At 45.0% G+C, this 27,205-nt stretch overlaps 1 protein-coding gene across 12 annotated transcripts in view; it reads left to right on the top strand.

The window, feature by feature from the left end:
- The window catches only part of LOC1269973 (uncharacterized), a 178,764-nt gene that overhangs the window by 130,713 nt on the left and 20,846 nt on the right, over positions 1 to 27,205 (top strand). For all 12 annotated transcript variants that reach the window (XM_061648136.1, XM_061648135.1, XM_061648134.1 and 9 more), the window contains 2 exons: positions 7,570 to 7,661; positions 25,159 to 25,226. In XM_061648136.1, the coding sequence (XP_061504120.1) occupies positions 7,570 to 7,661; positions 25,159 to 25,226 (160 nt within the window). The remainder of the gene's footprint in view (positions 1 to 7,569; positions 7,662 to 25,158; positions 25,227 to 27,205) is intronic.

Consider the following 27,205-nt stretch of genomic DNA (forward strand, 5'->3'; position numbering starts at 1 on the left):
GTTTCGGTACTCAAAAATGGCTTTAGGAGATTTATTATACACCTACACATACAAAAAATCGAAAAATAATAATATAAAAGTAACAAATGATAAAACATGGACTGAAAAGTAGTTTAAAAATTCATCAAATTGGAGAAATAATAATCAAAACGTAAATAACGTACGTAAAAATCGTAAAAAAACGTAAAAATAGGACAAAAAGAAAAAAAAAGTATAAATACTAAGCAAAATACCAACTATCGAAATGATAAAAGTCAATTGCACAATAAACAACATCTGTAACAAACAGAAAGAGTCTCCAAAACAAACAAAAGCAGTTGAGAATATTAAAAATGCTTAATAAAAAGCAAAGCAACAGTCATAAAAAAGGAAAAGCAAACCTAGTACGCGACTGTTCTAATCCGGCAGGAAAAAACACGCGCATATAAACCCGAACAGTGGCGCACAATCAGCCCCGCCCATTCCATCGCACGTTTGTGCCAAACCGGTTTGTGTTTTACGATCATGTTTACTGTTCATGTTGTACCATTTTCATTTTATTCTTCATTTATCTGTTTTCTCTTGTCCAACGGCTGCTCCCTGCCGCTCCCTCCCGCACGGTAAGCATAAGTTTTAAACGCTTCCATAAACGCCCGCGTCATATCCGCGGGTCATAATGCAAAATGTGGTCATAATAAATGGCAAGTCGGGCGATATGGTGACCTCGGTGATTCTTCTGGGGCGCTGGGTGAAGGGCGTGGAACAAACCTCACGCTTGCCTTTCCCCGCGTGGTAGCCGGTCCGATCCGAAAGCGTCTAGCAGTAAAATGGCTCGCGCTTGTCAATAAAAAGCCGCTAATTGTGGTGGCAAACATTCCCCACCCAGGGGTTTAGTGGGAAGTGGGGTAAAGGAGCAGACATACACAGCGCCGTAAAATTCCATTTCATAGCTCGTTTTCATGTACTAGAAATAACTCAAAACTTTTGCGCCGACTTCGGGGAAAGCAGAGCTGCTCGTGGCTGGTTTTTCGGGGGCAAACTCATTTCATCAGGGTAATGCATGTGCGAGCAGTGGATAATATCAGTGAGGCTGAGGGTGGGCAGGAAGGAGCCAGCCAGTATCAGTAGCTAATTTTATAGGCACTGGCAGTTACCAGTACAACTACCGTCACCATACGGTCGCGAACGGACGATTTGAATGCCGTGCCAAATCATCAGGGTCCGGGGCCACGGGGTTTGTTTTTATTCGCGCAGCGTTCAAGCATCCATTTGCTGGATGAGTTCACAGATTAGGCGGAGGTTTGTGTGTGTATGTTGCGTTTGCTTTTATTTGCTTTTGCCAAAAGTAAACACTCCATTTTATCCGGAACTAGTTAAGGGCGAAGGCATCCGTCAATCGTGTCACGATCCCAGCGTAAAGTACCCATTCTTGTTGGTTAATGCTGTCCCGAAGTACACGTACGGCATCCGAATTCATATTGAGCACCCTTTACAGAACTTTGCCAGAATCTTGAGGGTGTGTGGGGCTCTGTTCAGAACAGCTGCCATCTGGGAGTGAAGCCGGTGGTGACAGGATTTTTCAATCAATCTTCATGCCTTTTGCCTGGAGAATACCGAGAGAGCGAGAGCGTACCGAATTGCGAATGAGGGCTGTTTTTGGTGTGAGTGTGTACAAACTGGCTTCAATTTAGAATTCATTGTAGTCTTTCAGATGTATTTAGGCCTACTCTGCTTGTCGTTCCTCTGTAAGGCAATAAGCAATGGAACTTGGGACCATTGGAGAGCTAATTTACTGTGCTCGTCCAAAGAAAACTAGCTCGTCCTTTCGACCAATTTGGGGCGTTTTGTAATGCAGGCGACACGGGAGGGCCGACAAGGGGGTGAAAATGAAAAAGCAAAATAATAGTAAAGCCTGTAAATCGACGACTTTTCGTAGCGGCGCGTGAGAGATTTACAAGTCTAATGCCATCCGTGTCGCCAGCGATACATTGCACGTCCACGCACACAGTGGAAGTATCTCACTCGGTTTCGGATACGAATTGTGCAGCGTCTTGGCGTCCCAGCCAACCCAGCCGCCCAAGCAAGGTCGAAGAATGGATCGAATAATAATTTCTCTTCATGGACACTCTCGGCTAAAGAAAGCCTCAGCCGACACACACACACACATGAAACGAGCTCGCGTTTGATTTCGAAACGGCGATTTGTTAGTTCGGTAGGCTCGCGGACAGGATAAACTCTGTCGCTCAGGCCCCATACCCCATACAACCTCGCCTCGCCCGATCGCCTATTATTTATTCCGCTCAAGTGTGTATATTTTACGATTATGGGAATTAGAAATAGTAAATTCTGACCTCCATGTGCTTTGCCTCGTATAAACCCTTTTAGGTTTAGCAGCCTTGTCTTAACCGGTTGTGTACGGTTACATGGTTTCGGCGTACCGCCATTTTGAACCGCCACCCCCCATGGGTAAACGAATGGGTTCCGAATCCAATCTACAAATTCCCGCTAATACTGACACCATGCGCGGAAACAGTGTGTGTGTGTTCGGTTTGGTTTGGACAATGTGCTCTACCACCAGCACCACGCGAGAAAATGTATAACGTGCCAGGGGTCGTCCCTTATTCCGTGCGACATTTCTGCAAAAGTCCTTGCAGTGGGTGCTCGATTGGAGCCTCGAGGCCTTTTTTAGTGCAACTTGAATGCACAGTTTGCTTCCCCACAATGGAGGATGCCGTTCGGTGCAATGTAAAGCAAGGTTGTTAAAGGATAAATTGAAACTTCAGGTACTGGTTGTTGACAATCTTGAAGTTTCTTGATGCTTTTTGGAGGTCTTAATGGACTTTAATAAAGATTCATAAAGTGTAGTGAAAGGCATAAGAAATTACGATAAAATCAGGGTTTTCAAAAAAGGTTCCAAAACTACAAAATATTTTTTGGTATGAGAAGCAATTAAACGCCTAAAATAACTCGAATGCCAGAAACGCATCGTCAACGTTAAAGTGTTGCACATAAAGCGTTCCACTACTACCACCACTGCAATTGTACATTCCAATGAATTTGTGCTTAGCGAAACCAAGCAATCGGCACACTCGTACATACGATTCGTGGGCCATACCAACGGTTTGAATCTACAACATATGCTAGTTCCATGTTTGATTCGAAGGTGCATGTCGCCATACAAATTGTGCGCGACACAACATAGCACAGCCACTTCCCTTACGACATTAAAGCGTTTTGTTCGCACGTAACGGTTGGACGTAAGAGGAAGTTTTTTGCACTTACAGACACACACAAAAAAGAGCTATTCTCCTGCACAATAAAGCTAAATAGAAGCATTGTCCTACTGTTGCCCTGGGCTGGAGAATTTCGCCAAAGATGTCCTCCCGTACGTTGCCGCGCGTGCTGGGCTAAAGCAAAGTTCTAGCATTCGTCCTTTTGCCGAGCGCGAATGCCGCCTCCAAGTGGACGTTTTTAAACCATGTGGTGGCACTCCGTAAGCCACAGAGTGGGTGGAATTTATATTTCCGGACCGGGGTACCGGGCGTCCGGATGCAAGTGTTGTGTAGCACCGGGTGGAGGGATTTTTTGTTGCTGGTGCTGCACTTGTCGCCAAAGAGAATTTGCCAGAATCGTACGTGTATGTGCATGTACGGTAACGCGACGACATATGTGAACGGACTTGTTGGCCATACTGCTGGAAAGGAACACGTGGCGTCGTGGCTTCCCGGTGGGAGAGATTCGCCGAGCGTTGATCTGGAGGCTTGTGTGTAATAAGAAAATATACCGCGTGCTTAATTCGGCACGATAAATACCGTTTTGTGGACGGGTGGCGATGCTAATGAGTGGACAGCTTTGTAGGGAAGCGTCTGACTAATGACTGTTTACGTGTAAAATTAAAGAGTATCTGTTTGTTTTAGATTTAAATTGAACAATTATAATTTAAAAATGTGAGAAATCAAACTCAAAAAGGACGTCTGCGAGAAGCGGACTCAATTCGAACAATCATAATCATGCGCTATTTGCTGTTCAAAGTGTAGCCTACGTTACATACATACTTGTAAAAAAGGACTACAAAAAAGTGACCAACATCCAGGTGCTGGTTTCTGCTCGTTTCGTGACCGAAAGTAGCCGCCATATTTCACGCCTAAACTAAACTGTTCTTCCAAACCCGACGGTGGTGGTGTTGATGGTGGACTATCTCCCCATCGACCAGCGCACGGCCCGTGAGACCGGTCCGTTCGCGAGTTTCGGGTGCTAATGTTGTGTAAACATGCTCTGCTGGCTAATAAGCGGGCCAAGCCATTTCATTTGTCGTTTTTAATTCGCTCCGGTACGGATACGGTAGCCGTTTGGTGGTGCAAAAAAAAACAAGAGCGAGGTGGTTTGAGTTAAGTTTTCACACCAAGGAAATCCCTGTGAAAGGAGCTGGTGAAATAAAATAAAAACCTCACACTGTCCAAAGTGTGGAAAGAAAATTTTACACAGAACAGCGGAAAATAGCACGCGAAAAATCAACACTCCGAGTGGTGGCGGTGGTGTCGTTTGGCTGGCGTGGGGTCATTATGAAATAATAATAAGTTTTTCCGGCTAATTTGTAATGTTTTGTTTTGGTGGTTATTTGAACTTTTCTTTTGTGAAACAAAAAAGCCTGTTGTACTGTATGGGGAAAGCTCTTTGGAAGGACAAAGTAAAGAAAGGTTTAGCGGGAATCTCAAACTTCATTGACATTCTGGACGCCTGAAGCGAAAGAAAAGGCAAAACCTGAAGAATTCTACGACATCCTGTAGATGAGCCACCAGATGGCCAAACGGAAGATTAAAAGACAGCGAGCTCTGGTGGAATAAGAACAAGAAAACGCTCCTGTTGAGTTTACACGGGATCACCCTTTCCTCGGATTAGAAGTTGTAAGAAAATGTTCTATAGAAATAAAATGCTTCAACTTCTGCCCCTTCCGGCCGCCAGCCAAGCAAACTCCCAGCGCTGACAGAAGTTCGCAACCTCACAAAACTACACCGAACATAATGTACCGATTCCAACCGTTGGCGAATGCATTAAAAATGTATGTCCACCCTCTGCACCGGGTTGGGAAAGTGCAGGGGCCAACGACGGGTGGCATATTGCCCTCGGCTGGTGTGACTCTCTCGGTGGGACCATCAATTTGTCATCTTTCGCTTTGCGCTTTGGCGTTCGGCGGCCAATCGGATGAAATGTGTCCGGTGGGATTGTATGTGTGGGGGAGGGTTGTGGTGTAAAAAGTAAGATGCAGCGAGGTAACACGGTACAGGTGGGACGGAATGGGTTGAGGAGTGTCTTGTACGACGTCTTTGTAAACGCGAGTTTAAACTGGTCACACTCCGGAACCGTTGTCGGCGGCTGTCGAGGGGTTTCGGAAGTTTTCCGCTTTCGCGGTCGAAAAGTTTTTACAACAACGGTTTTTTTTCTTCTTCCTCTTCCTGCTACCAGATTTTCTAGGAACTTTCAAGTGGTCGTTTAAATTGAGCTCATTTAACTAAAAAACGGAGCACGATCAAGCTGGTTTTTTTTTCGTGTGAGTTGTTGTCGCCTCGCTCCAAAACGGCAATCGTTACATTTTGTATTCTTGAAGGTACGTTGGCGAGAAGTTTCACGACCAGCAGCTTCTCCAGTCCGACGGTTTCCAACGCTGGAGGGGAAGCAAAAGAGTTAACTCCACAGCAACCCGACGACGACAAAGTTTTACCGTTTGCCAGGGCGTCTGTCACAACAATTACAGCATCCAACTACAACTGTTTGTGATTGTCGGTCGATTGACTGGGGCGAGCGCCCTTTGCGGTTGGGTTGGGAAAGGGAATGAACAGCTTCAGTACTTGGGGCTGATTGCTAGTTTCCGGGCAGAGTTTGCTGCAGGTCTTGGCACGTGCTGGAAAAGACAGTGAAATTGATCCTTTCAATTACGATTCTTGGAGCGGAAGGACCTGGAGGACGTTCATCCGATAGAGAGATGCAATGTGGAGTTCAAGTTACTTCTCAAGATAGTATAATTATTTTAAAGAGATCCTTTAAACTATAGACAGAGATACTTCAAAATAATGCTATATTGTATAATTCCACATACTAGACAACATTGTTCAAATCAAAGTCTCATCCTCGTAGCTAACTAGCACACAAAGCTGTATCCTTTGTTCAGGTTCTTAAAAACGCCTAACGTAACAGCCCTTTTTGAACCCTAAAAAAAGCATTGACTTAAGTTGACGTTAAATTTCCGCTCATTTGCATAGATATCCGTCAGCATTGCCGGGAAAGCTCGTGTCAGTGACGTGACTTTACGTTCCCGGAATTCCTGCCAGTTCCCAGCAAAAACACAACAACGCAAGCCGGAGTTACATCATAATCAATTATAAGCTCGTTCTCAAGCGCTTCGCGGGAAGCCTGCGCTGTCCAAACAGTGGCCAACAACGTCGACACGCTCCAGCAGCGCCTTGCACAGCAGAGTGTTGACACAGTGACACAGTTGACATGCACTACGCATGGTCCCGAAATAGGTCGCGCAGAAACCATTGCCGCGTGAGACGGCCCACATCAATCACCTTCCAGGTGTTGTTTCCCCCGTCTGGATCACGTGTCACGCCGACAAGGAAATGAAAACGAAGTGGCAAAATAAAATTATGTTATTGATAAAAACGGATTAAGGCATCTTGGGGTGGCATTCGGCGTGGAAAGTGACCGGTAGCGATCGGGTTTTAGGCAGTTGCTGGTGCAAAGCATCCACAAGCGCGCCGGAACGGCCGGAAACATTCCACCAGGCGGAAGGAAATTTGTTAACGATCCGTGGATTAGGCCTCGTTAGCCACGCCGGATGGAGGGCTGGGGGGGGGGGGGGGGGGAATTAGCTGTGTTAGCTGTGTTGGTGCTGGCTGGCTGAAATCGAAGGCAAACTGCTCCGGTTCGGTTTTTCGCTTTCGAGTAGCGATTGTGGCTGTACGAGCGTGAAAGCTGATGGTTCACCGTTAGTAGCCGCTTGTGGTGGCCGGAAACACATTTCGCTTTATCGTTTCCCCATTATCACTGGACCGCAGGCAAACGGAGCCTTACGCAAGGTGTGCAAATGCGGAAACTAAACATGGACGCGTGCTGTGTGCTTTGCTGTCATTTGTATTTTCTATTCATTTCTTGGTTTGGTGGGCAGTGCCCAAGTGATACATCATTCAATGCGATCGGCGAAGGTGTTGGTTGTGGCAGGAAATTTGATTTTATCATGCAAATCAGGTATATTAATTCATTAAAGCAACGCCTCAAGGAATGTCATTAGAGGAATAGGGGAAAACATGTCTTTCTGAGTAAATAATATACAATCAAAATATTATAAACACTAAGCACATAAACACAAACTCAACTGCACACATAATAATGAAACGCAAGCAACAATCCCAAAAAAAAAACACAGAAACTGGGATCCAATTTAATTAAATATGACCCTTCCCCGAACAACAATAAATTGCCAGCAAAGCATTGCAATTGCATCGATTGAACGCGATCTTAATCAGAGCATTTTTTTCCTCTTCTTCTTCTTCTCTTCCCATCCCTTCCGATATGCCTGTGATGCCGTTTCAGATGGTGAGCCGATCAAACTTCCGGACAATTTGGAGAGTTTACCCCGGGCAGACCATTTCCCAACCCAGCGACACCGGTGGAATACCAATGAGGTTAGTAGTGAAAGACAAACGGGGGTTTCCCCCCCATCTTTAGCATCCTGTTTAATACAACATAGCAGCGCTTATCGACGAACTAAAAAGGGACTGTTTAGCAATGTTTTAGCCTGTGCTTTATCGGATGTTTTTATTTTTCAGTAATCCAAGCAGATTTTGGAGCGAGAAACTGTTTACTTAACTCTCCCCCGGATTACTTTATAGCGATAAAGACTCAGCAAAAGCTAGCGCTTATTGATTTATTTTTGTATCAACATTTTTTGAAGCGTGAAAATCGCACTCTAGTACACGTTTGAGCTCTTCACACACAAAAAAAAGGAGTCTCTCACACCTCGCAAGCTAGTAATAAAGTTTGGCTGCACCCGGTTCGTTGCCAGCTGTGTTTACTTTCCCGCCCGCAGGTACGGCTGGTGCGGCCGACGTGTGGTCGATAAAGCTTGGCCACAGCGGCAGGCGTTTCATAAGTTCGATTGAATTGTTTTATATACTGTTTCCCTTTTTCTTATTAGATTATACATTTGCCCTTGGCGTTTTGAGGCAGAAAAAAGAAGCAAAAAAAAGAACAACCGAAACTACAAAAACCTTTCCCGGTGTGTGAGATGCCGTGATCGGCATTATTTTCCTTAAATTGTGTGCCGAGGAACCAAGTTAAGCAAAAATGTGCAACCATCTTTTCGGCAGCTTCGTAACGCCTTACTGCTGCAACGGTTCAATGGTGGAACTGTTAACTTTGTATCCTGCTTTTGCTCGATGTATGTCCCTGCGAGTTGGCAAATTTCCTCCCTTCACAGCCCGTTCGTTCAAATTTTCCGATTTGAAGTGGCATTATTTGCCGCTTTTCTTCAATGACTTCGTTTTGTGTTTCACGTACTTCTTCGCTCATCCCTAGCATTCCGCTAAAGGTTGTGCCGTTGTACGACGTCAGCATAAGTGACAGGCCGACTGGAGGGCAAGCCTTTGCCCTCGCTCGGGTGGATGCGATGGGGTTGAAAATTGCAGAACGGCTGACGAGCAGGTAAAACTTCTGACGTCTTCCGAGCTGGTGCACACAGCACAGTGCATCGCTGTTTTTGTGTACAATGTTGTTGGCAGTGTGAAGTAAAAGCAGTTGGGTGCAGTTGGGTGCATAAAGCCTAACAATGCAACTCAAGCACGTTCGATCGATACAAATAATACTGTTGAATAAGCTAATTTGGAATTTTATGTAAGAATGGCTGATGTGTTATCATTTAATGTGATGTAAGTTTAAATGTTTTGTAGGTTAGTAGTTTATGTATTTGATCAATTGATTTTTAATTATAAATATTTTACACAGTTCATTTTTGATGCAACTTTTTGTGTACATTACTGTACCTGCAACAAACCATCCACAGGACGACAACAAATGTGGCCACGGAATGCAGGTCGTGTGTTTGTGTGTGTGTGTGTGATGGGTAGGAAGACCCACACTGTAGCCCCTAGTGTAGCGGGCTGTAACGTGCTTTGCTCTAAACTCTTTGGGCGGAAAGGAATAGATGAGCGGAAGTAAATAGCCTCCGGGGGTCGTTTGGTGTTTCGCGGTCGGGCGGAAAATCACCCGCTTTTTCCGCTTTACCGCCTCGCCCCGCTAACAGTACGAGTGGGAGACGCTTTTCTGCGTGAAGAGGGTTGTTGATGTTATGCTCGGCGGAAAATACACTCACCCACCCAGAGCTCACACGGGAAGGTGCGCCAAAGGGGGCGAAAAAAGGGGCATAGGAAAAAAGGTGCGAGAAGCATAAACGAAACCTCAAAATTCGAAACCCATTCTAGTGGTGGAGGTGCCGGAAAAGGGGGACCGGACGGTCAGTGGCAGCTTATTTGCGCGAGCCGTGCTGGTGCGGGAGGAATGTGTGCGCGCGTGCAATAATAAACTCTTGCCAAAGGATTACTAGCCGACAGCGGACGAGAGAGCAGAGCGAGACAGAGGGTTCGAGTCCGGCAGTTCTAGTGCTGGTAGCCAGCGTGTTTGGACGGTTCGGATTGAACGTGTCCTGCCAATAATAAGTGTCCTCGCCCAGTAACGAGCCTGTGCTTAGGCAGGGTCGCCACAATGAATGACCAGATAGTTTGCCACCTGCCCGACGGGAGCACTCACTGCTCCCCCACAGCTTGGTTGGAGTTTCGGAGCCGCCAACACACGGCTATGCAACAAACTGGGAGCACGCGAACCACCAGTCCAAGATGGTTTTCGGTGACGGTGTTTGGTCCCAGGGGTGGATGATGATGTGTGGTTTAATTTTGTGTCCATCGTGCTTCGGTTGTTTGTGTGTGTGTGCGTATTTCGCGCCTCGATGCCTCGAGGGCTTCAGGCAGTAGTCGGTTCCGCTGAGCTTCCGGTTTCCCGGTGGTGATAAAATTCATATTTTATAACCTCATTTAGGCGGTGCGTTTCATTAGGCATCGGGAAAGGGTTTTCGTGGCGGGTGGTACAATTATTGTGCAATGTTTCGAGGAAGCGAAGCGGAATAGCACTGTTGTAGAGGTTACATAAAAAAGCAATCATATGATTCAAACATGATGTTTGATTATAAAATGTAAAATATTTTAAAATTATTATAAATACCCTACCAGTAATATATATTTGCTTACAATCTGTTTTCTTTATACATATAACAAATTGTTACAAAAAATGCCCAAAAGTATTTTGGGAACTCAGGAAAAAGGATTTCCAGATACCATTATGAAGATCTAGAAAAAGACAACAAGACGATGAATATCATCCTCCAGACACCATCATAAACGTCACCCGAACCGAATGTTTTTGTTCTGTTTTACATTCCTTGCATTTAAGATCAATGTTTGTGCCGTCTCAAGAAAAAAAACCCCCACAAAAAATAGTCCCTCTAGAGAAACAAATAAAACAGACAACTTTAGTCCTTTCCTCTCCCTAAACAGAGCATTCGGCAGGCGCTACAGTTTACAATCCAATACGATCAGTTCGATTTAGTGCCTTTGGGACGCGGGCAACAATAGAAAATCACTCGACAGAATCGACAGAAGTTGGATTCCATGGTCCAGGGTCAACCCAGAGCAAACCGCGATGCAGACAGCACACTTCTCTCTGCTAGGGAAGAAGGGGTGACTATAAATATTTTGCCTTTCCCACGAGTCTAGAGACTATCGGGAGACGGAGCGAGAAAAACAAAACTGCCTCCTAGCGTAACGCTACAATAAACCACAGCCAGTCGTGCTGTGTGTGTGTGTGTATGCGATTCGATCCTCCTAAGACGATGTGCAGTCTGTGTACACTGTTTGCATCGGTGCATATGATTTTTCGTAAGCCTTTATCCCTGCGGCCGGAGCAACGGCTCGTGCTTACTCGTGCAACAGTTCGGTGGACAACGGTTTCGGAGCGCACTCGGTACGGTGAGTCGTTGAAAAATGTGTGCCCAGCTTCCGGGGGCTAGGCGAAAGTCACCCATAACTCTCGACCACTGTTGTTTGCCCGCTCGGGGAAAGTTATTCGCTTTCCGCTGGTTTGCTGTTGTCGAAGATTCATCGATACTGTTTCTCGGTAAGAGCGCCAAAAAAAAAGTCGAATTTTACGGTTGAAACCAAAAGCCAAACGATAAACACAGTCCACTGGGGGGAACGGATATGTGAAAGGGGTACGCAAATCCCCTTTGTCGGGATGGCGTTAAGCCAAGAGTTTACCTCTTCTAGAAGGTATGACCTTCAGAGTGGTATACCAGTCTATGGGCATAGGCTTAGTTCGAGCTATGCTTACAACGTTGTCGATTGGAAACTGACGAAGTTGATGATCCGATTTAAAGCGTTATAATCGCCGATCAAAAGTTGTACTATCAAGGTTCGTATAACAAGTCAATGTTTTGCAACGTGCTCAGGAGAGCCTCTGCATGTATCGTTGAAATAAAAAGCGCCTAAAGTTATGCAAAACAATGTCTCTATCGCCTTTTCTCTTTGATTTCTTATTAGTAAGACAAATGTTTGACTGTTTGCATAGATTTAGGCGTTTAACAAGTGGAAGCAAGGAAAATAATACAACAAATTTGGTTTCTCTTTAGTACAATGATCCGAAAGCAATGACTGTACTAGATTTTGGTGTATCTTATATCAAGAAAATTTAAGCAAAGGTTTCCTTTATTACATTTGTTTGTGCTCATTGATAGAGGGCCATTTTTGAAAGGAAATCCGTATGGTTATAAACATAATTTTACACTCATTGCTTGACGACATCACCATCCACGATGCCTCCATTTTGAAGAGACAACGTATTAACTTTCTACCGGACAGTCGTGTTACTAAACATCTTTGCTAATTAAAATTTACTCACCATAAATAACAATACCGGCGGGCAACAACGTGACATTTCCGCTCATCTTTGCACACACTGCTGCTGTGTTTTAACGACGTGAGTGAAAACAGAGTAGCATACCAGTTGGAAAGTACCACCGGTACAGTTAATTTCACACTTGAAGGCACTTACGAGACACCAGTTGAGCAATAGGAATGTGATTTTAATGACAGTTGGTCGTTCACCGGAGTGTGAGGGGTTTTGGGTCAGTTTTTTGTTTCGGTTCTCCACGCTGCTATCAGTGAAAGGCTTCCAGCTTATCTGCTTTGAAGAGGTGTGAGAAAAAAAGAATGACCCGAAAGAACGTGGGGAAGGATAAAAAAGGTAGATAATCTCATCTAACCAAACCATGTCTGTATGGTGAGCAGTGGTTCCGAGCACAAAGGGTTCGGAAGGCGTTCGTTGTTTGCTGGAGTCAACCCCAATCGCTTCATTCGCGTTGGGACAGTTGATCCAACTAAAATCCTAGTCCGTTTTTACCTACTCTCCAAAACGGTGTTCAGCAAAAAAACGGCATGCTCAAAGTGGACAAACCATATGTTTAGAATGTTATGTGGTAATAAACGGGCTCGCTGGTTCCTGTTAGACAAAAAAGGGATGGGATGGAGTTGAGCTTGTCCTGGAGACGAGATTGCCATAGCTGGCATGTAGAAGTACAGCGGATGACAAAACTCTCCCTAAAATGCTCAACCTTTTATAAACTCATTTCCACAACCAGTGGCATCTTGCTCGACCGGCTTCTCGAGTCCAATTAGAGAAGCTCGAGCCATTTCATCACGATAAGCAGCCGCATCGCTACCAAAGCGCATAAGTTTACGAGCGCACTTTTGCACGCGACTCGAGTACCGCCGTACACAGGCATAACAGTGGCTTCACTCAACGAAATGAACCTGCTACGCCGGGTGTCGTTGGCGTCATCGTATTAGCGGCAAGTGCACATGTTACAGTCAATGATATCATATTCATCATCGGTCCCCGAAGAGAGGTGATGTTTCTTTGGTGCTGTGGCATCAAGTGTGTGTGTGTGTGTGTGAGTGTACTTTGTGCCATCCTACGTTGCCTGCAGCTGACTTACATCCGCTAAAGTGTACTGCTGGGGCAAATAGAGCACTGGTTGGAACAGTTGTATGAACAGAACCATGGCACACTTCTGCTCACAACAGTAGTAGTATTGAGCAATAAGGTGTCTTACAAACAAATTTATTTTTAATCTTTAATTGAGAAATTCCAATTAGAGCCGTAAACAGAGTTAATTCCATAAAAACTTGGTTTATGTTATCGAGTAATACTTCAGTTGACTTTTTATGTTTAATTTTTCTCTAAATATATCCAACGGGGTAATATTTTTGACAACGACTGTACCAATCGGCACGCCAACCAACCCTTATCGTTTTTCGATACTCGACACGCCGAAAGCATCAGCACGGTGAAGGGAATGCAACTGCGAATCCATGTGTGGTAGTTAATGTTACTACTGCTCCGATGGTGTGCAGTTCAGGCTGTTTTCCCTCTCGCTCGTTCCATCTCGTTCAAGTTCAATATATATAGGAATGTCGTAAAATTCACCGTGGCAAACACGCACGCATATACACATACCTTCCGGGGAGTTTTCCTTGTGGGAAAAGCGGTTGATGACTCGCAACTCGCGAGATACACCTCCAATGACGCGAATCGAATGCAAATGAACTTTAACGTCTGGGCTAGCAACGGCCTACACTGAATGTCCAATTTTTGACGTTCGGTGCCGATGCGATGGTGAGCACACTCACACACACATACCGCGGTTTTGATGGAGATCTTTTACCTCTTGTGAGTAGTGCATGAACGAGTAGTAAGCGCGAAAGGCCGAACCGCAAACGGAAACGCCGGAAAGAAAGATGAAACAAGATAAGGTAATCAACCATGCGCCTCCACATTTGGGCCGAAGGGATGTGAATGTGTGTGTGTGTGTGTGTGTGTGTGTGTGTGTGTGTGTGTGTGTGTGTGTGTGTATGTGTGCATGACCACATAAAAAAGAAACACATTTGCCTAAAAGCGAAAAAAGGAGTATAGGTCGCGTGGTTCATTTCCTTTTTCGCTCCTCTTTCTTTTGCTCTTCTGTTCCGACGTTTCCGACGTCGTATGGCAAACGGAACGTGAAAGTTTAGTTCCGAATTAAGTTATTCTAATTTGATCGTAAAAATACACGAAATTGAAATGGTTTTTTTTGCTGCCTGTCCCTGCCCGTGGGTCCCTGCCCATCTTTTTCCTTTCCTACCCATTCACTTTTGGGCATAAAATTCGGTAAAATATGTGCAACGGGCAGCAGCAGGCTGGCTGGCGTGGAGCGTTGGGCGGCAGCAGCAGGCAGCAACACAAACAAAACGCATACAGTTCCCCCCCCCCCCCCCCCGCCAAGACTGGAGGCATAAAACCGGGAAGCTAATGTTGAAAGAGAAAATCCATTCCTCATATCAAAAAGGTAAACCGATGGGGGGAGGGAAGGAGTTTCCAACAACAAAAAAGCAAAAGAAAAATACTAAAATGGATGGAAAAGGAAGGAATGGGTGTGTTTAGATGGGAAAAAGTGTATGAAAAAAGCAGAATAGTATATATGAGTGTGTGTGTATGTTTAGCCAGTTTCGTAAGAGGTTTTCGTGGCTAAACATACTTTTATTTCCAATACACCTTCTTCTTTTGTGTGGCTCGCTTACCGGTCACCGGAAGTGGCACCCGTTGCGAAAGGGTATGAAGTGGAAAATTGAATGACCACGTACTGTTTATGATAGTATTTCTGTTTTGGCCGTGCTCTCGCACAACACTCACACATATCAGCTTTGGAACACTTTCGGCCCATACCCATACTAAACTCCCCTGTCCACCTGTTTTTCTCTGTGGCTTGTTAAAGTTTTTCGTTTGATGCTGTTGAATTTGCAGTTTCTCGCAGTTGTGGAATTTGCTGTGCTCTTGTTGCTAAGGCAAACCACCCGTTTGATCGGTGCCTTGGAATGTCGTTTTGTTTAGCTTTCCAAAAAAGAAAGAAGTAAAGCATCCAATTTTTTAAAACGAGTTCAAGTTCGGTAAGGGGAAAGTTCGTTTTCTCCCATTTTCAAACGTAAATAATATAGTGCACACGAGCCAAAGCGCTTCGCTATTGGCAAGTGGTGTAAAAGAAAAAAAAAAAAAAGGAAAGCGCAAACCTCCAGCTACCAGAATGGATAGTTTGTTTCATCGAGGTTTGCGTGAATTTTAGCCAACTCAAACAAAGGAGCTTGCCGCTCGCCGCTGCTGCTAGAGAGATGAGGAACGAGATAGAGAACGTACGGAACGTTCTGTTGAGGAACGGCACAGGCACAGGCTGAATGGCTGCCGCGTGTCCGATCAGATAAAAGGCAATGAATGTGTACGAATTTCTTGACGATGCAACGCCATCCAGACGTCTAAAAAGCTCTTCAGGAGGGGAAAAAAGTAGCAACTGGACACATGCTCATGCTTTTGACCCGCTGTCTTCTCCTAGCATTTGGAAGGGCCACAACCAAGAAAGCTCCCCCAAACACACTCGCTAGTGGGGTAGCGAACAGAAGCAGCTCTCCATAAATTTGTACCAAACAAAACGGAACGGTTAATTTTATCTTCCTGCTTTTCTGTGGTGCAAACTTCTAGTTTTTTTTCTGGTATCACTTCTCGCTCGCTCGGCAATGGCAAGTGCACTTCATAGTGCTATGCTATCCTTTCTGGACAAGTGGCGGTCTTGATTCCAAGACACGTTCCGGGGTGTTTTGAAGCGTACATTAAGTGATTTTTGGTTGAGCTCCGTAAACATTCGAATGAAATATGGGACTTTTTGGATTTTTCTCTTTCTTTTGGTTGAGTGTTTTTCCTTAAGATTCAGTTTCCGCTTTTGCTACGGTTCGTTCTCATTTTCCGGTCTCCCCAAAAAGCATTCTTATCTGACACACACATACACACGTACACACGTACACATAAACACGCACACACCGATTGTATTTTGCTCCACACGTTTAGAATGGACATTTATTTGCAATTTTAGCTAGCCCTCGCTTGTTGTTGCGCGCGAGTTCTCGAGCCAAGCGAAATGGAAAAGAAAAGAATGAAGGAGCGAAGAAAAAAAACACACACAAACACACACAAAAATGTCCCAACAGGCCCAGCAGCATTCTTAGTTCGAGTGAGGTGAATTATGTCTTAATTTATTGCCAGCTCGTTGTTTCACTTGCCTTACCGCCCGGTTCGTTTGTATGTGTGTGACAAGCTTGGCATCGGGCGTGAGGGAGCAACGTGTGTTTCTTTTACCGCTCCCTGCACGAGTATCTGACCTCCCGGTAGCACATGGGGCGCTTTCACCCATTGGGCGGCTTGTGTGGGTCACTATTCGAACGGTCCAAGACCGTGCCGGCCTCAAAGACCGAGGCGGAATGGGCCGATTTTTATGGACGACGTGAGGTGCTTTATTTGCTTCGTTCGGGTCTCGGTAAACGGTTTGATTGCTGGCGGGATATGCTGAGACAGCAGCAGCAGCAGCAGCGACGTTCAGCTATCGGCTTCTGCTTGGCCCCGGCGCCTATCGTACCGTGCACCATGATGGTAATGTTCGGGACGGATTCATTTGTCCTGTCATCAAGGCCATGGGTTGTCATGGGCTTGGTGAAGCGAGCCACCGGCGGACGGAAGCGAAAAATAATCTAGGAAAATGGATATAAATATAGTGGCACATTAAAATAAATTTCACATTCTACCTCGTGGGGGAGGGTGGGGATGGGCCAAAGGGACACGAATATCAAAGGTTGTGTAGAATCGGGACATACACGCTGGCTCCATATGATGGACACGAGAGCCGGATAAAGCAAGGCCATTTGCCAGTGTCTTTGAGAAAGCGGTTGGCACTTCGGGCAAGAACAAGATTAGTGGGATTAGATGTGAAAATAGACGATGGGAGTAGAGGAGCGTTTTCTTGCTGGCCGGGTGGTGGTGGTGGTCATAATTGCTGTCGCCCTTCGGGACTGTTAGCAGGGGATTCTCCGAGAAAGCTGTCGTTGGGCTACGGGTCGGAATGAACGAGCAAAGAATGAGAATCTTTCCGTTTGGAATGTGCTCATGAAAAAGGGATTACAATTTGCTTTACAAACTGGAAAAGGTGATCGTGTAAATTGGATTGTAGTTATGTATGGGGTTAATTTGTTCCTCCAGTCTTTGATGCTCTTGTAGTCGATTATGACAATTACAACTGTTAAGTATTATTCATTTTGTTTATGAGATTACATGTATCTGAATAAGAAAGACAGGTATTGATTTTGTATTGAAAAATGATGTTTGATATTTGATTACATTACTAGACGCCTAAAGGTATGCAATGAGCAAGAAAAATGCCACTTATTTTGAAAATAACACTTCATAATGGCTATTTTTACCATTTGACAACAACAATCAACCATAAAATGTTGGAGACAAAAAAATAAACTATAAAACTATTTTAATAAATATTTCAAATCACATTCGAGGCCTCCATCGAGGATACTCTTCATTGTTTAGATCGGAAGGCCATACAATCTTTACATAGAACGCTTCGCACACAAAGCATTAAATGCTTAACCGATGAACTTCAGCACTCGCAACCAAAATGAGTGTGTGTGTGTGTGTGAGTGTGTAATAATGAACGTTTAATGAACACGATTCATTGTTTCGGTAATAATTTATCGCTCACCTCGCTCATAATTGACCCCAAACGGGGCCGATGCAAAATTTATGAACTTCACTTTACTAGTCCCTTATTACTCACACACGACGGCAAACGGAAGGGACGGCACTTGCTCATCTAACAGGGACGAGCTTCCACTTTTATCGCCAAATCGCTCCCGAAGCGGTGCTGGATTGGGGTGGGATCAAGGCTAAAGGCTATCCCACAGCATCGTTACCGCGCTACACCAAGGCGGATCAAGGCGAGCGAGCTCATGGGACAAAAAAGGGTTTCACAATATCTCGCAGATCCGGAGAGCGAGAATGAGGGAAAGAAAAACAATGTCCCGTGCTGAAAAAAAAAAGAAAAGACAAACACCGCTGGTGCGAAATGCCGGAACAGGATGCCGGCCCATCCAGTTGTGAATGGGAAAATTTACAACGTGCAAAGCCGGATGTGCAACTTGATTTTTATCAAAATTCTCATTATGTAATAAATAAAGTTTGCCCGTTCAGTTCGGGCTCATGGTGCCTTGCCAATGTGTCCGATGTGTGTACCGCCTCACTGTGGAGCTTCACAGTGGGGGACCAACACACTCACACACTGCTGGGTGGGGTTAGATTTGGCGACAAGATATGTCAGCGCCGTGGCTTCCTTTTGCCCCATTTGGGTGGAACAAGTGCATCCTACAGGTCAGTGGACTTGGCTTTGGTTCGCTGGTGCCGAGCGTCCAATCTCATCCTTCCGGAGACGGGGTCGGGGTCGGTTGTTCTGTTGTTTTTTCGCTTCACGTGTATGTGACTATGTTTGGTGCCGCGGGAAGAGCGGGAAATTTGTGCGACCGACCGGCTTTATCTTGCTGCGCGAAAGGGCAGCAAAAACTCGGCACCAGCGGCTCAAGTGTTGTCGAGTTTCATTTTCACGTCGTGGAGGATGTATGTGTTTTTATTTCGTGGCTTTCGTGGAGACGTTCTCGCCAGCCTGAGACTGTGTTGTTGGGAATGGGGGGGGTTTTGTGTGCTGTGCTTGTGTGAAGATGGTTTTTATTTACGTACCGTTGCTTAACGTACTGCTCAGTGCAATCTTTTTTCGAAGCGTTTTTTTTGTTCGTTCAGTGCTCTTTATTCCCATTTCATCCTAAACTTTGAACAGTGCCGGAATAGTCGGACAGGTTCCAGGGATGAAATTTATACGACTTGATGTCGTCACAGCAAGCACCTCGCAGGCATGTGGTGAATAGATACATTTTTTATGACTCTTGTTGGTGGTAGACTGAAGATGAGATATTTTTCATGTCGTGGATTCGTTGTTTTTCTTCTAGCAACTCTCATGAGGTGAAGTACTCTCTGAATGTTACCTAAGGACTTTAATATGTAACAGTATTTCGGTGAAACCGTAGAATTTTTGCCACTATTACAGCTTTTTTCATTGAAATAACTCTTCATCAATTTACGTCACTCTTCATCTTTTAGTCCATATTATCCACGTGTTTAGTTTTCTCACTATCAGCTAAGAATGTGTAACATCATTCCGTCCTTAATTTGCTGATCATGCTACAAAAAATGCTCCCCTAATCGACCCGCAATAAAAATGCTTCTCAACACACATTCCTTGAGGGCACGGTCCTCGTTCCCTTCCATTAATTTATTAAGACATTCTGGGGGTAAATCTGTTCTGACGGAAGTATTCGGCCGCGAATCACGATAAATGGTCATAAATTAGCGCCGATTAGCCTACCGCTCCGATCACCTAGGACCAAAATAGGTAAAGTGTATGGAAAATACACCCCACACACTCACTCACACAGCTAACCTTTTACTGATGCCAGAAAGCGTCAAAGATGGAAAGCGCTGGAAAGTAAAACGGAAAACAGGAAAAATTAATCACTCCGCCCGTGTCCGTGTTGCTTTGGTGGCCTTTTTTTTCGGGGCCTACCGTACCGTGGAAATCGAAGCTAGATTGGTAGAATTCTTCACGCAGCAACAACAGCAACAACTCCACGCTGTTTTGCTACATTTAGAACCGCGGCTCAATCGCGGCTGGATTTAAAAGAAAGCCTTTCAACAAAAGGCCAAAGAGCGCAACTATTTTTGGTGGGGCCGTTTTGCTGTTTGTTGTGTTCTGTACTGTGGCGGAAAACGAATCAACACAAGGGGTGAAAAAATGGCACACAGCAAAACAAAAACAACGCCAGCTCAATGACTCCAGCGCACGGCAGGAAGGCTTAGTGCAATGGTTGTAATTTTTATGGCCCCAGCGATAATTATCGTGGCGGAAGAAGAAATGGCCCGGCAAACCGGCCCAACTCCTGTCCAGCGGGCGGCATTTCACGCTTTCCCACTGTGCTTGCCGTTGATCTTGGATAAAGTGATTAAATTGATTTCGATAAGCCGTCAATGGTGAGTGGGGCGTGCTCTCTGTGTGTTGCTGCTTCTGTTCCACCAGCGGAACTGCGTGCGAGGTGCGTTATCGAACCGGACCCGTTGGACGGTCGTTGTTGTTGTGGGTACAAATTGGTGGCAGCCAACAATAGGGAGAGAGAGAGAGAGGTGAAACACGAGGCGAACGAAAATTGGTGGTAGTATTTACATAATTTCGTAACGATTATTTGCCGATAAGTGATAATTAGGGCGCATGCAATATGCGCCCAGCACGAATCGTGGCCTTGCCGAGCGGAGAAAAGGTCGTAAGCTTAAGGGTAGCGTTCTGATAAGGGCTTTTGGGCTATGAAAGTGTGTTTTGATTGAGGTTTTCATAGCGTTAGGCTGCTGGTTGTTTCAAGGATTAAACGAGCTTATTGCAATAAGAGTTTTACAATTTATAGGATATTTTAAAGCACTTTGGAATTTGCTGTTCAATGCAACGAAGCTTTAAAAAAAGATACGGTTTGTAGCGCCTAAAAGTATGCAATGTGATGCTGCAATGTTTTTTTTATACTGCTCTTGGAAAGATTTAAACCTGCAATTTCTATCCGTGGAAGGCGTTGGATGAAGTGCAATCTGAGCCGTTAAAAATGTTTGCCTTTAGTTTTAAAACTCTTGTCACCCAAAATGCCTACAAGGAGTTAGACGAAAGACAAAAAAAGCCACTCAAATTTGATCAAACAGCCAATTGAAATTCATGCCTATTCGTGAGCTCGAATTAGATGCGCATTGGCAAAATCAGGCCAAACCGAAGCCAAAAGCGGGAAGGACCGAAAATGAAAAAGACCATTGTTCCGCGTGTTTGTTCAATTTCCCACACCGACGTTCGGTGCATTAAAATTCACTCAAGAAACGGAAGATTTGGTGCATGTTCAATTGATTCGTTGCTCAAATCGATCAAAAGTGCATCGTCGTACATTTCTTTATTGAAAGAGAAGCGGAGCGAAAGAAAAGCCGTATAAAAGAGCCATACAACTAGTACGACTACGATTGGAACATTCATTTCCAGAACGGCAGAAAAAAGGGAAGCAAAGAAAACGGCCACATAATCATTTATCTCGATTGGTTTTGGTCTCGCACGCTTTAATCACAACGGAGCGCATAAAATATTTGCTTGAAAATTCTCGCTCATTGCTAGCGAGAAGCAGCAGCTTTGCAAAGGAAATGGAGGCAGCAAAGGAACCGAACCTGAATGGCTTCCCCTACAAAGCGCTCAGCGCTTTTACAAGACACTTACTCATCCCCCTTGCCCCTGGGAGTAGGATGAATTGAACGGTGTGGAAAATTCGCCAAATGGTTCTTCCCCGGAATCGGGTGAATGGGTTGGAAAATGAGAATGGTTCTACGTCTGCTCGCTCGGGGCCGGCCCGGAGCTCACCTACTTTATCAGATTTATAAAATCCATAAAAACAATAATACGGTTTTAATATAATCATACATTAAATTTTATAGGACATCATTCAGTGTGTTATTATGTGCGGATGTGCGAGCCAGACCGGAAGCTGGTCGGTCGGTCGGTCGATGGGACGGTTTCGTTGCTGGCAAAGGAATGTCTCACAATTCTTTCCATTGCTCGGTACGATTGGGTACGAAGTGTGTGCCTATCGGAGCAATTCTATCGACGCCAAATCCATAGAGACACACACACACACACACGCATGAAGAGGAAGAAAAGGAGCATCATCCCGTACTTACTCTGCCTCTCCATACATCTCACTAGAAAGGTGCATCGGTTGGCCGAGATGAAGATAGAACGGCTCAGCTTTGTACCGTCGCCCGAGCGGCCAAACGGGATGCCAAATTGTTATGGCCGTTGTTGGGCTATTACTATTTGTCGTACAGGTTTTATGCTCCTTTTCCAGGAGGGTGTGTGCTTTCACTCGGTGCGAGTGGTCGGGATCGGTTGATGGCAGCAGACTTTTCGTTGCCGGCTCGTGAAGATTCATCGTTCACATTGTTCTAACGAGCAAGCGGGCTCGGCTTGCTTTCCATTCACGTTCGATAGTAAGCGATTACATGATTTATGTTAGTGTTATTTTATTGTTCTTCAAAGCGGGTGACTTCTTTCCCGGGATGAAGTTGGACGGTTTGAAGGGTCGGGGAAGTAATAAGGAACCGTAAGCGGATCTGCTTACTGTGTTCCCATGTTTGATTGTGTAATCGAAAGAGTATGTGATCGGAATGGCTTGTTTTTGATGTACTTGAGCTACCCAAAGGTTGTACAGTGTGTGTATGGGTAAAGATGAGTAAGACTGGTAATGATATGGATTATGCTCAACGATGTATTCTACCTTAAAGCGTTTGGAAGTTTAAACATACATGATGTCTTATCGTTCGTCGTAATGTGCGATTGTCATCATACATTCCCCATTCCATGCATACTTTCCCCCGAACAAAGCGCTCCAAACGCTTCACCAAACTTCCCCATATGCAAATATTAAATTAAACTACACTGCCAGAGAGCACCACTTACTTATCAGATTGCTGGCATTACACGACCAAGCAGCTTGCTGTAGTGTCCCTCACAAAAAAAAAAAAACACGGACATGTAAAAGAAACCATATGCTGCAAAAGGGGAATGAAAATCTGTACAAAGTCATTCCACTCGCGCACGATGGCAAAGCAATGCTCATTGCATTCAATTTCTCCTGATTGAAATCGGGTAATGCAACGGCACGGCAGACTACAACAGAATCGCACATTAACCACGTTGGTTTGCGTCCTCGGTTTGCTAGCGAGATGAGCCAGCGATGTTCTGGGCGCTGTAAAACTGCAACAAAAGATTGTCGTTTGCATCTCATTAGCCAAGACAAGACAAGACGCACAACAGCAACAAGCGGTAGTGAAGTGGACCGTTTCATCGGGACAGCATCTTTCCCAGCTTTCCCAGGAGTCTCAATCGGAACGGAAAGCGGAAAAGGAAGATTGAATTTCATGCTTACAGAGCAAATCAGGAAGTGTGGTAGAGTGCATGTCACAGTAAATGTCGCCCCGGAATTGGTTACTTTTGGCACACGTAGCCGGCAAGAGTGCAGGTTTTGCAAGAACTGGGCCACTCGAAAAAAAACGACCAACGTCGGAAAAAAGGCATTCTTCCACTTGCTCCGAAGCTAACGCACGCTTACTTACTTACGTGCGGCAACATTAAATTTATTCCAATTCAGTTTGCTATTTGGCAATTTCTTTCGTGCCTTGCTCGATTCGTCCCTAAAACATCCACAGCGCGATTTTGGAGCGGCTTGTTGGAGGCCAGATAAGGAACGACGGGAAAGTAAAAATCATTACTCCACCCGCGAAGTTTGCTGGAGGAAGCCAATTGCACGAAAACACAGTAAATTGAACTACCTTCTCAATGCTTCGGTGCAATCGTATCCTTTTCTTTCGCCTTTTTCAATGTCTTATCGGATATTCGTGGGTCTCAGAAAAATAAGGCATTTCACGTAGCGCTGCTTCCCACGCCCATTTGATGTGCCAGTGGCCGTGCTAGGCCAGATGCCGGAAGTTTGTGGGTAAACTCCCCCTTTCGGAAGAGAATTTCACAATCACAAATCGGCGCACGGCTGAAGACGGAATTTGGAATGCATAAATTTAACCCCGGGGAGCGACCCCAGCAACCGAAGCCAGCCCGAAATAATTAGATAAACGAGTCCGCCGGAAAACAAGAAGAAAAGCACATACGCCTTCGCGGACGAAAAAAAAACCCCTCTTGCGCCTACGTAGCCAAAGAACGAAGAACAAAACGGTGAACGGTTGGTTGGGTGACACGACCTCTGGCTGGTTCGTCTCTTGTTTTTTCTTCTTCTTCTTTTTCTGCTTCCAAAACGAGAAGCTTCGGCAAAAAGCTTCAGCGCTTTGGTTGGTGGAAAAACGATCCCCATCCCTTCGCCAGAGCGTGTGAGCGGGAGGAAGCGAATGTGTGTGATAGCAACAAAAAAGGGGGCCCGAGCAGGCGCGCCATAGAGATAACAGCAGGCAGGAACGGGATGGTTGAGCGCCGTACCGGAAAAAGCGAGCGAGCAAGTTGCTTTTTTGCCCGCGCGGTAGGGAAAAAGAGAGCTTGCGTGGGAAACTGGTGGTGCTGGTCGTCGGAAAACGAGACGACCTAACGACGATGAAACGTCTGATAACACGACTGACGGACGACGACGACGACGACGAACATAGTTGCTTTTCCCTGGTGCTAGGTAAGCGCAAAAGGACGCGCTCGCTCATCGTCTCGTCTTTATCGGCCCGGCTGGTGGCTGGTGTTGGGGGGGAAAAACAACAAAATAAAACATCCCCAATTAGGGCACCCGGAGCCGGTTGAGGATGAGGTGCAGTGGGTGAAGCGTGAGAAAGTTGTGCTTTATGTTCGTGTGTACGGGCTGCGAGGCGAGAGCAGAACATTCCAACCGGAGGGTGGATGCCTTGCTGTTTTCCCCAAAGCAGGATGGCACTATGTGCTGTGAGATGTGAGACACAAAAAAAAGGATCCGTTTCTGTACCTGCGTGGTAAGCATTTTGCTCCTCTTGCGTGGGTGGATCGTGGGGGTGGGGTTTTGATGGGAAATGGGAAAACCGAGGGGCAAACTTTTCGAAGCAAAACGGACTGGTGGCGGGTGATGTGTTTCTGTTTTTTTTCTTTTAATGAGAACGAGATGAGGCGTCCGTGTTGGTGATCGTGGATGGTGTCTGTGTGTGTTTTTGGGTAAATTAAATGCTTGCAGCTGAGACGAACCGACCCACGGTGGTTGAGGTGAAGTTGTTATGGGTTAGAAGGATGGTTTTTGAGGGTGATTTAAGGTAATTTTCGTGTATTTGAAGGAAGTTTATAAAAGGGCTATAAGTTGCAAAAAATGACAAAAAAAAACAAAGTTTGGAAATAGATTTAATTATTAATTAAACACAATTTACAAACAAGTTTTAGCACAATGAATGACTTCGATTTTTATCTTTTATCAAACATATCTTAATCAGTTACAATCGATGATGGTGAACTTATAGTTTACACTGCTAAATGAAGACAAAATTCATGTATTTGTTTACTGTTACTTATCGTTCTGCATTTCATTCTATTTGCAGGAAATTGCGGCCATCCTAATCAGCTTCGATAAACATTCCGAGTGGCAGTCGAAGGAAGTTAAAACGAGGTACGTTTAAAGTTGCCATACCATATCGCTCTAGATGTATGCTTAATGTGTCCCTTGCCCTCTTTGCCCTCTTCTAAAACAACCCATCTTATTCAGTATAAAGCATGAACAAATTAATAATAAACTTGGACAGAGACACAGAGACTCTTGTCACCATAAAACCCTCCTTTCGCGAACAAAATGGAAAAGAATATGTCGAGACACAGCCACCACTGTTCCCACTCTGGGCTGTAGGGCAGCACCCGTGGGAGACAAACATAAACGAACATATTTCATAAATTCAGCGGCAGTGCGCGATGAAGACGACTGGTTCTCCTAGCAGGTTAACTGTCCGTGTCGCGTAACAAACTGAGGTAAACGGTTTATGATGATTTTCATTCTCGCTACCAAAGAGCGACAACAAGAGGGAGTTAGTGATGTGCCGTAAAAAAGGCCGGCGTGCCTGTCAAGCGTGTTTAGTGCGAACGGTTTCTTTTGCCAGACAGGTGGCATCCTTCGCCCACCCCGAAGCGCACCATAAACGACTCACTCATCACATCTTGGGACATCTTGTTCGGGACCAGCCAGCTCGGGGAGGGTGTCTTTTTCATTCCTGTCCTTCCTTTGCTCGACTCTCGAGGGAAGATTTATTCGCACAAACACATATTAATTTCACTTTATCACCTCGCTCAACAAGGGCGCGGATGATGCTTGGATTCTTGCTGGCAGTGGGGTTCGTTTCCCTCAACACACAGTTCAAAGCGTTCCACACTTTGGGGCACCCATACACACACACATACAGGTTTGTCAACATTATCAACATAAACGTGTCAGTGTGTCTGTGTGGAGCTGTGGACACCGGAAGATATACCTATTTATGATTATTGTGTGATGTAATTTTAAACATTTTATTTCCCAACCCGATGGAACGGACTTTTCGTCTTCGGTGGAATGAGCTGGCTTGCACCCGTTCGTGCCGTTCCGTTGATGGAAGGTGTAAATAAAGGACCCTTCTTCTTAGTGTCCCCAAAAACACACACAGACACAGTTGGAAGAGTAGCGAATGGTTTATAGGGTGTTTGCATTAGTGAGCAAATTTATTGCCGTGATCCCTTTTTTTTGAAGAGCTGACGTAGGCTTACGGTGCTGAAGCGTGTGCCTACCGGGGCATGTGGTCATTTTTGGGGGTTCCCTGACCCCTCTCCTGCTCGGTAAACCTTACGATAGGGACGACCTAGTTTTTCGTTGACCGATAAGGTTTCCGTGTGCTGTGTGCGTTTTTCCGTGGCATTTTATGTTCTGTTTAGCGCTATTCTTCATAAGTCCGACGTTATGAATGGGCAGCAAATGGGATTTAGATAACAGTGACACTGGTCAGCGAAGTTTATCGCTTGTTCTGAGGTTATACGGACAATGGAATATGTTTTATGTTTAGTAGTACGCTTCATTTATTTAGTTGATGATTGTGTTTTTTGCTGTTTTTTTGTTGATGATATTCTTTTTTCTGTTAATTATTTAATTTCTTGGCGTTATATTTTCACACTTTTACTGTTTTCAATGACTATGAAGCATGATTTAAAGTTCTTTCTATTCTTTTTAATTCTTCCCAATTGTCTGAGAACTCATTGCTTCAGCAATCTTTCAATTTTGACAATTCTGATTGTTATTTGTTTTCTACGAGCCTTGAAGCCTCATTACTTCTCATACACTTTGATGCCCAATAATTCACCTCCTATTAGCCTTTTCCGATATGATGCGTGATGCGTTAAGTGTTGCCGGTACAGCTACAGGTCACAGCACCATTTAGCAAACATTTTCCCTCAACAATGATTGGCTCGGACCAATTACTCAAAACTCAAATGCTTGGCGTACTTTAGCAGCCTTTAGAATCGGAAAGGCAAAGCTTTTCTGCTTGAGTGTGTTTGTGTGTTTGAGTGTGTGAGTGTATGTGTGCCAGTTCCATACGCGTACACCCAGCCGTACAGGCCCACCCGGGTATG

Source organism: Anopheles gambiae, chromosome 2 (assembly GCF_943734735.2).
Source record: "Anopheles gambiae chromosome 2, idAnoGambNW_F1_1, whole genome shotgun sequence".
NCBI classification, from domain to species: Eukaryota; Metazoa; Arthropoda; class Insecta; order Diptera; family Culicidae; genus Anopheles; species Anopheles gambiae.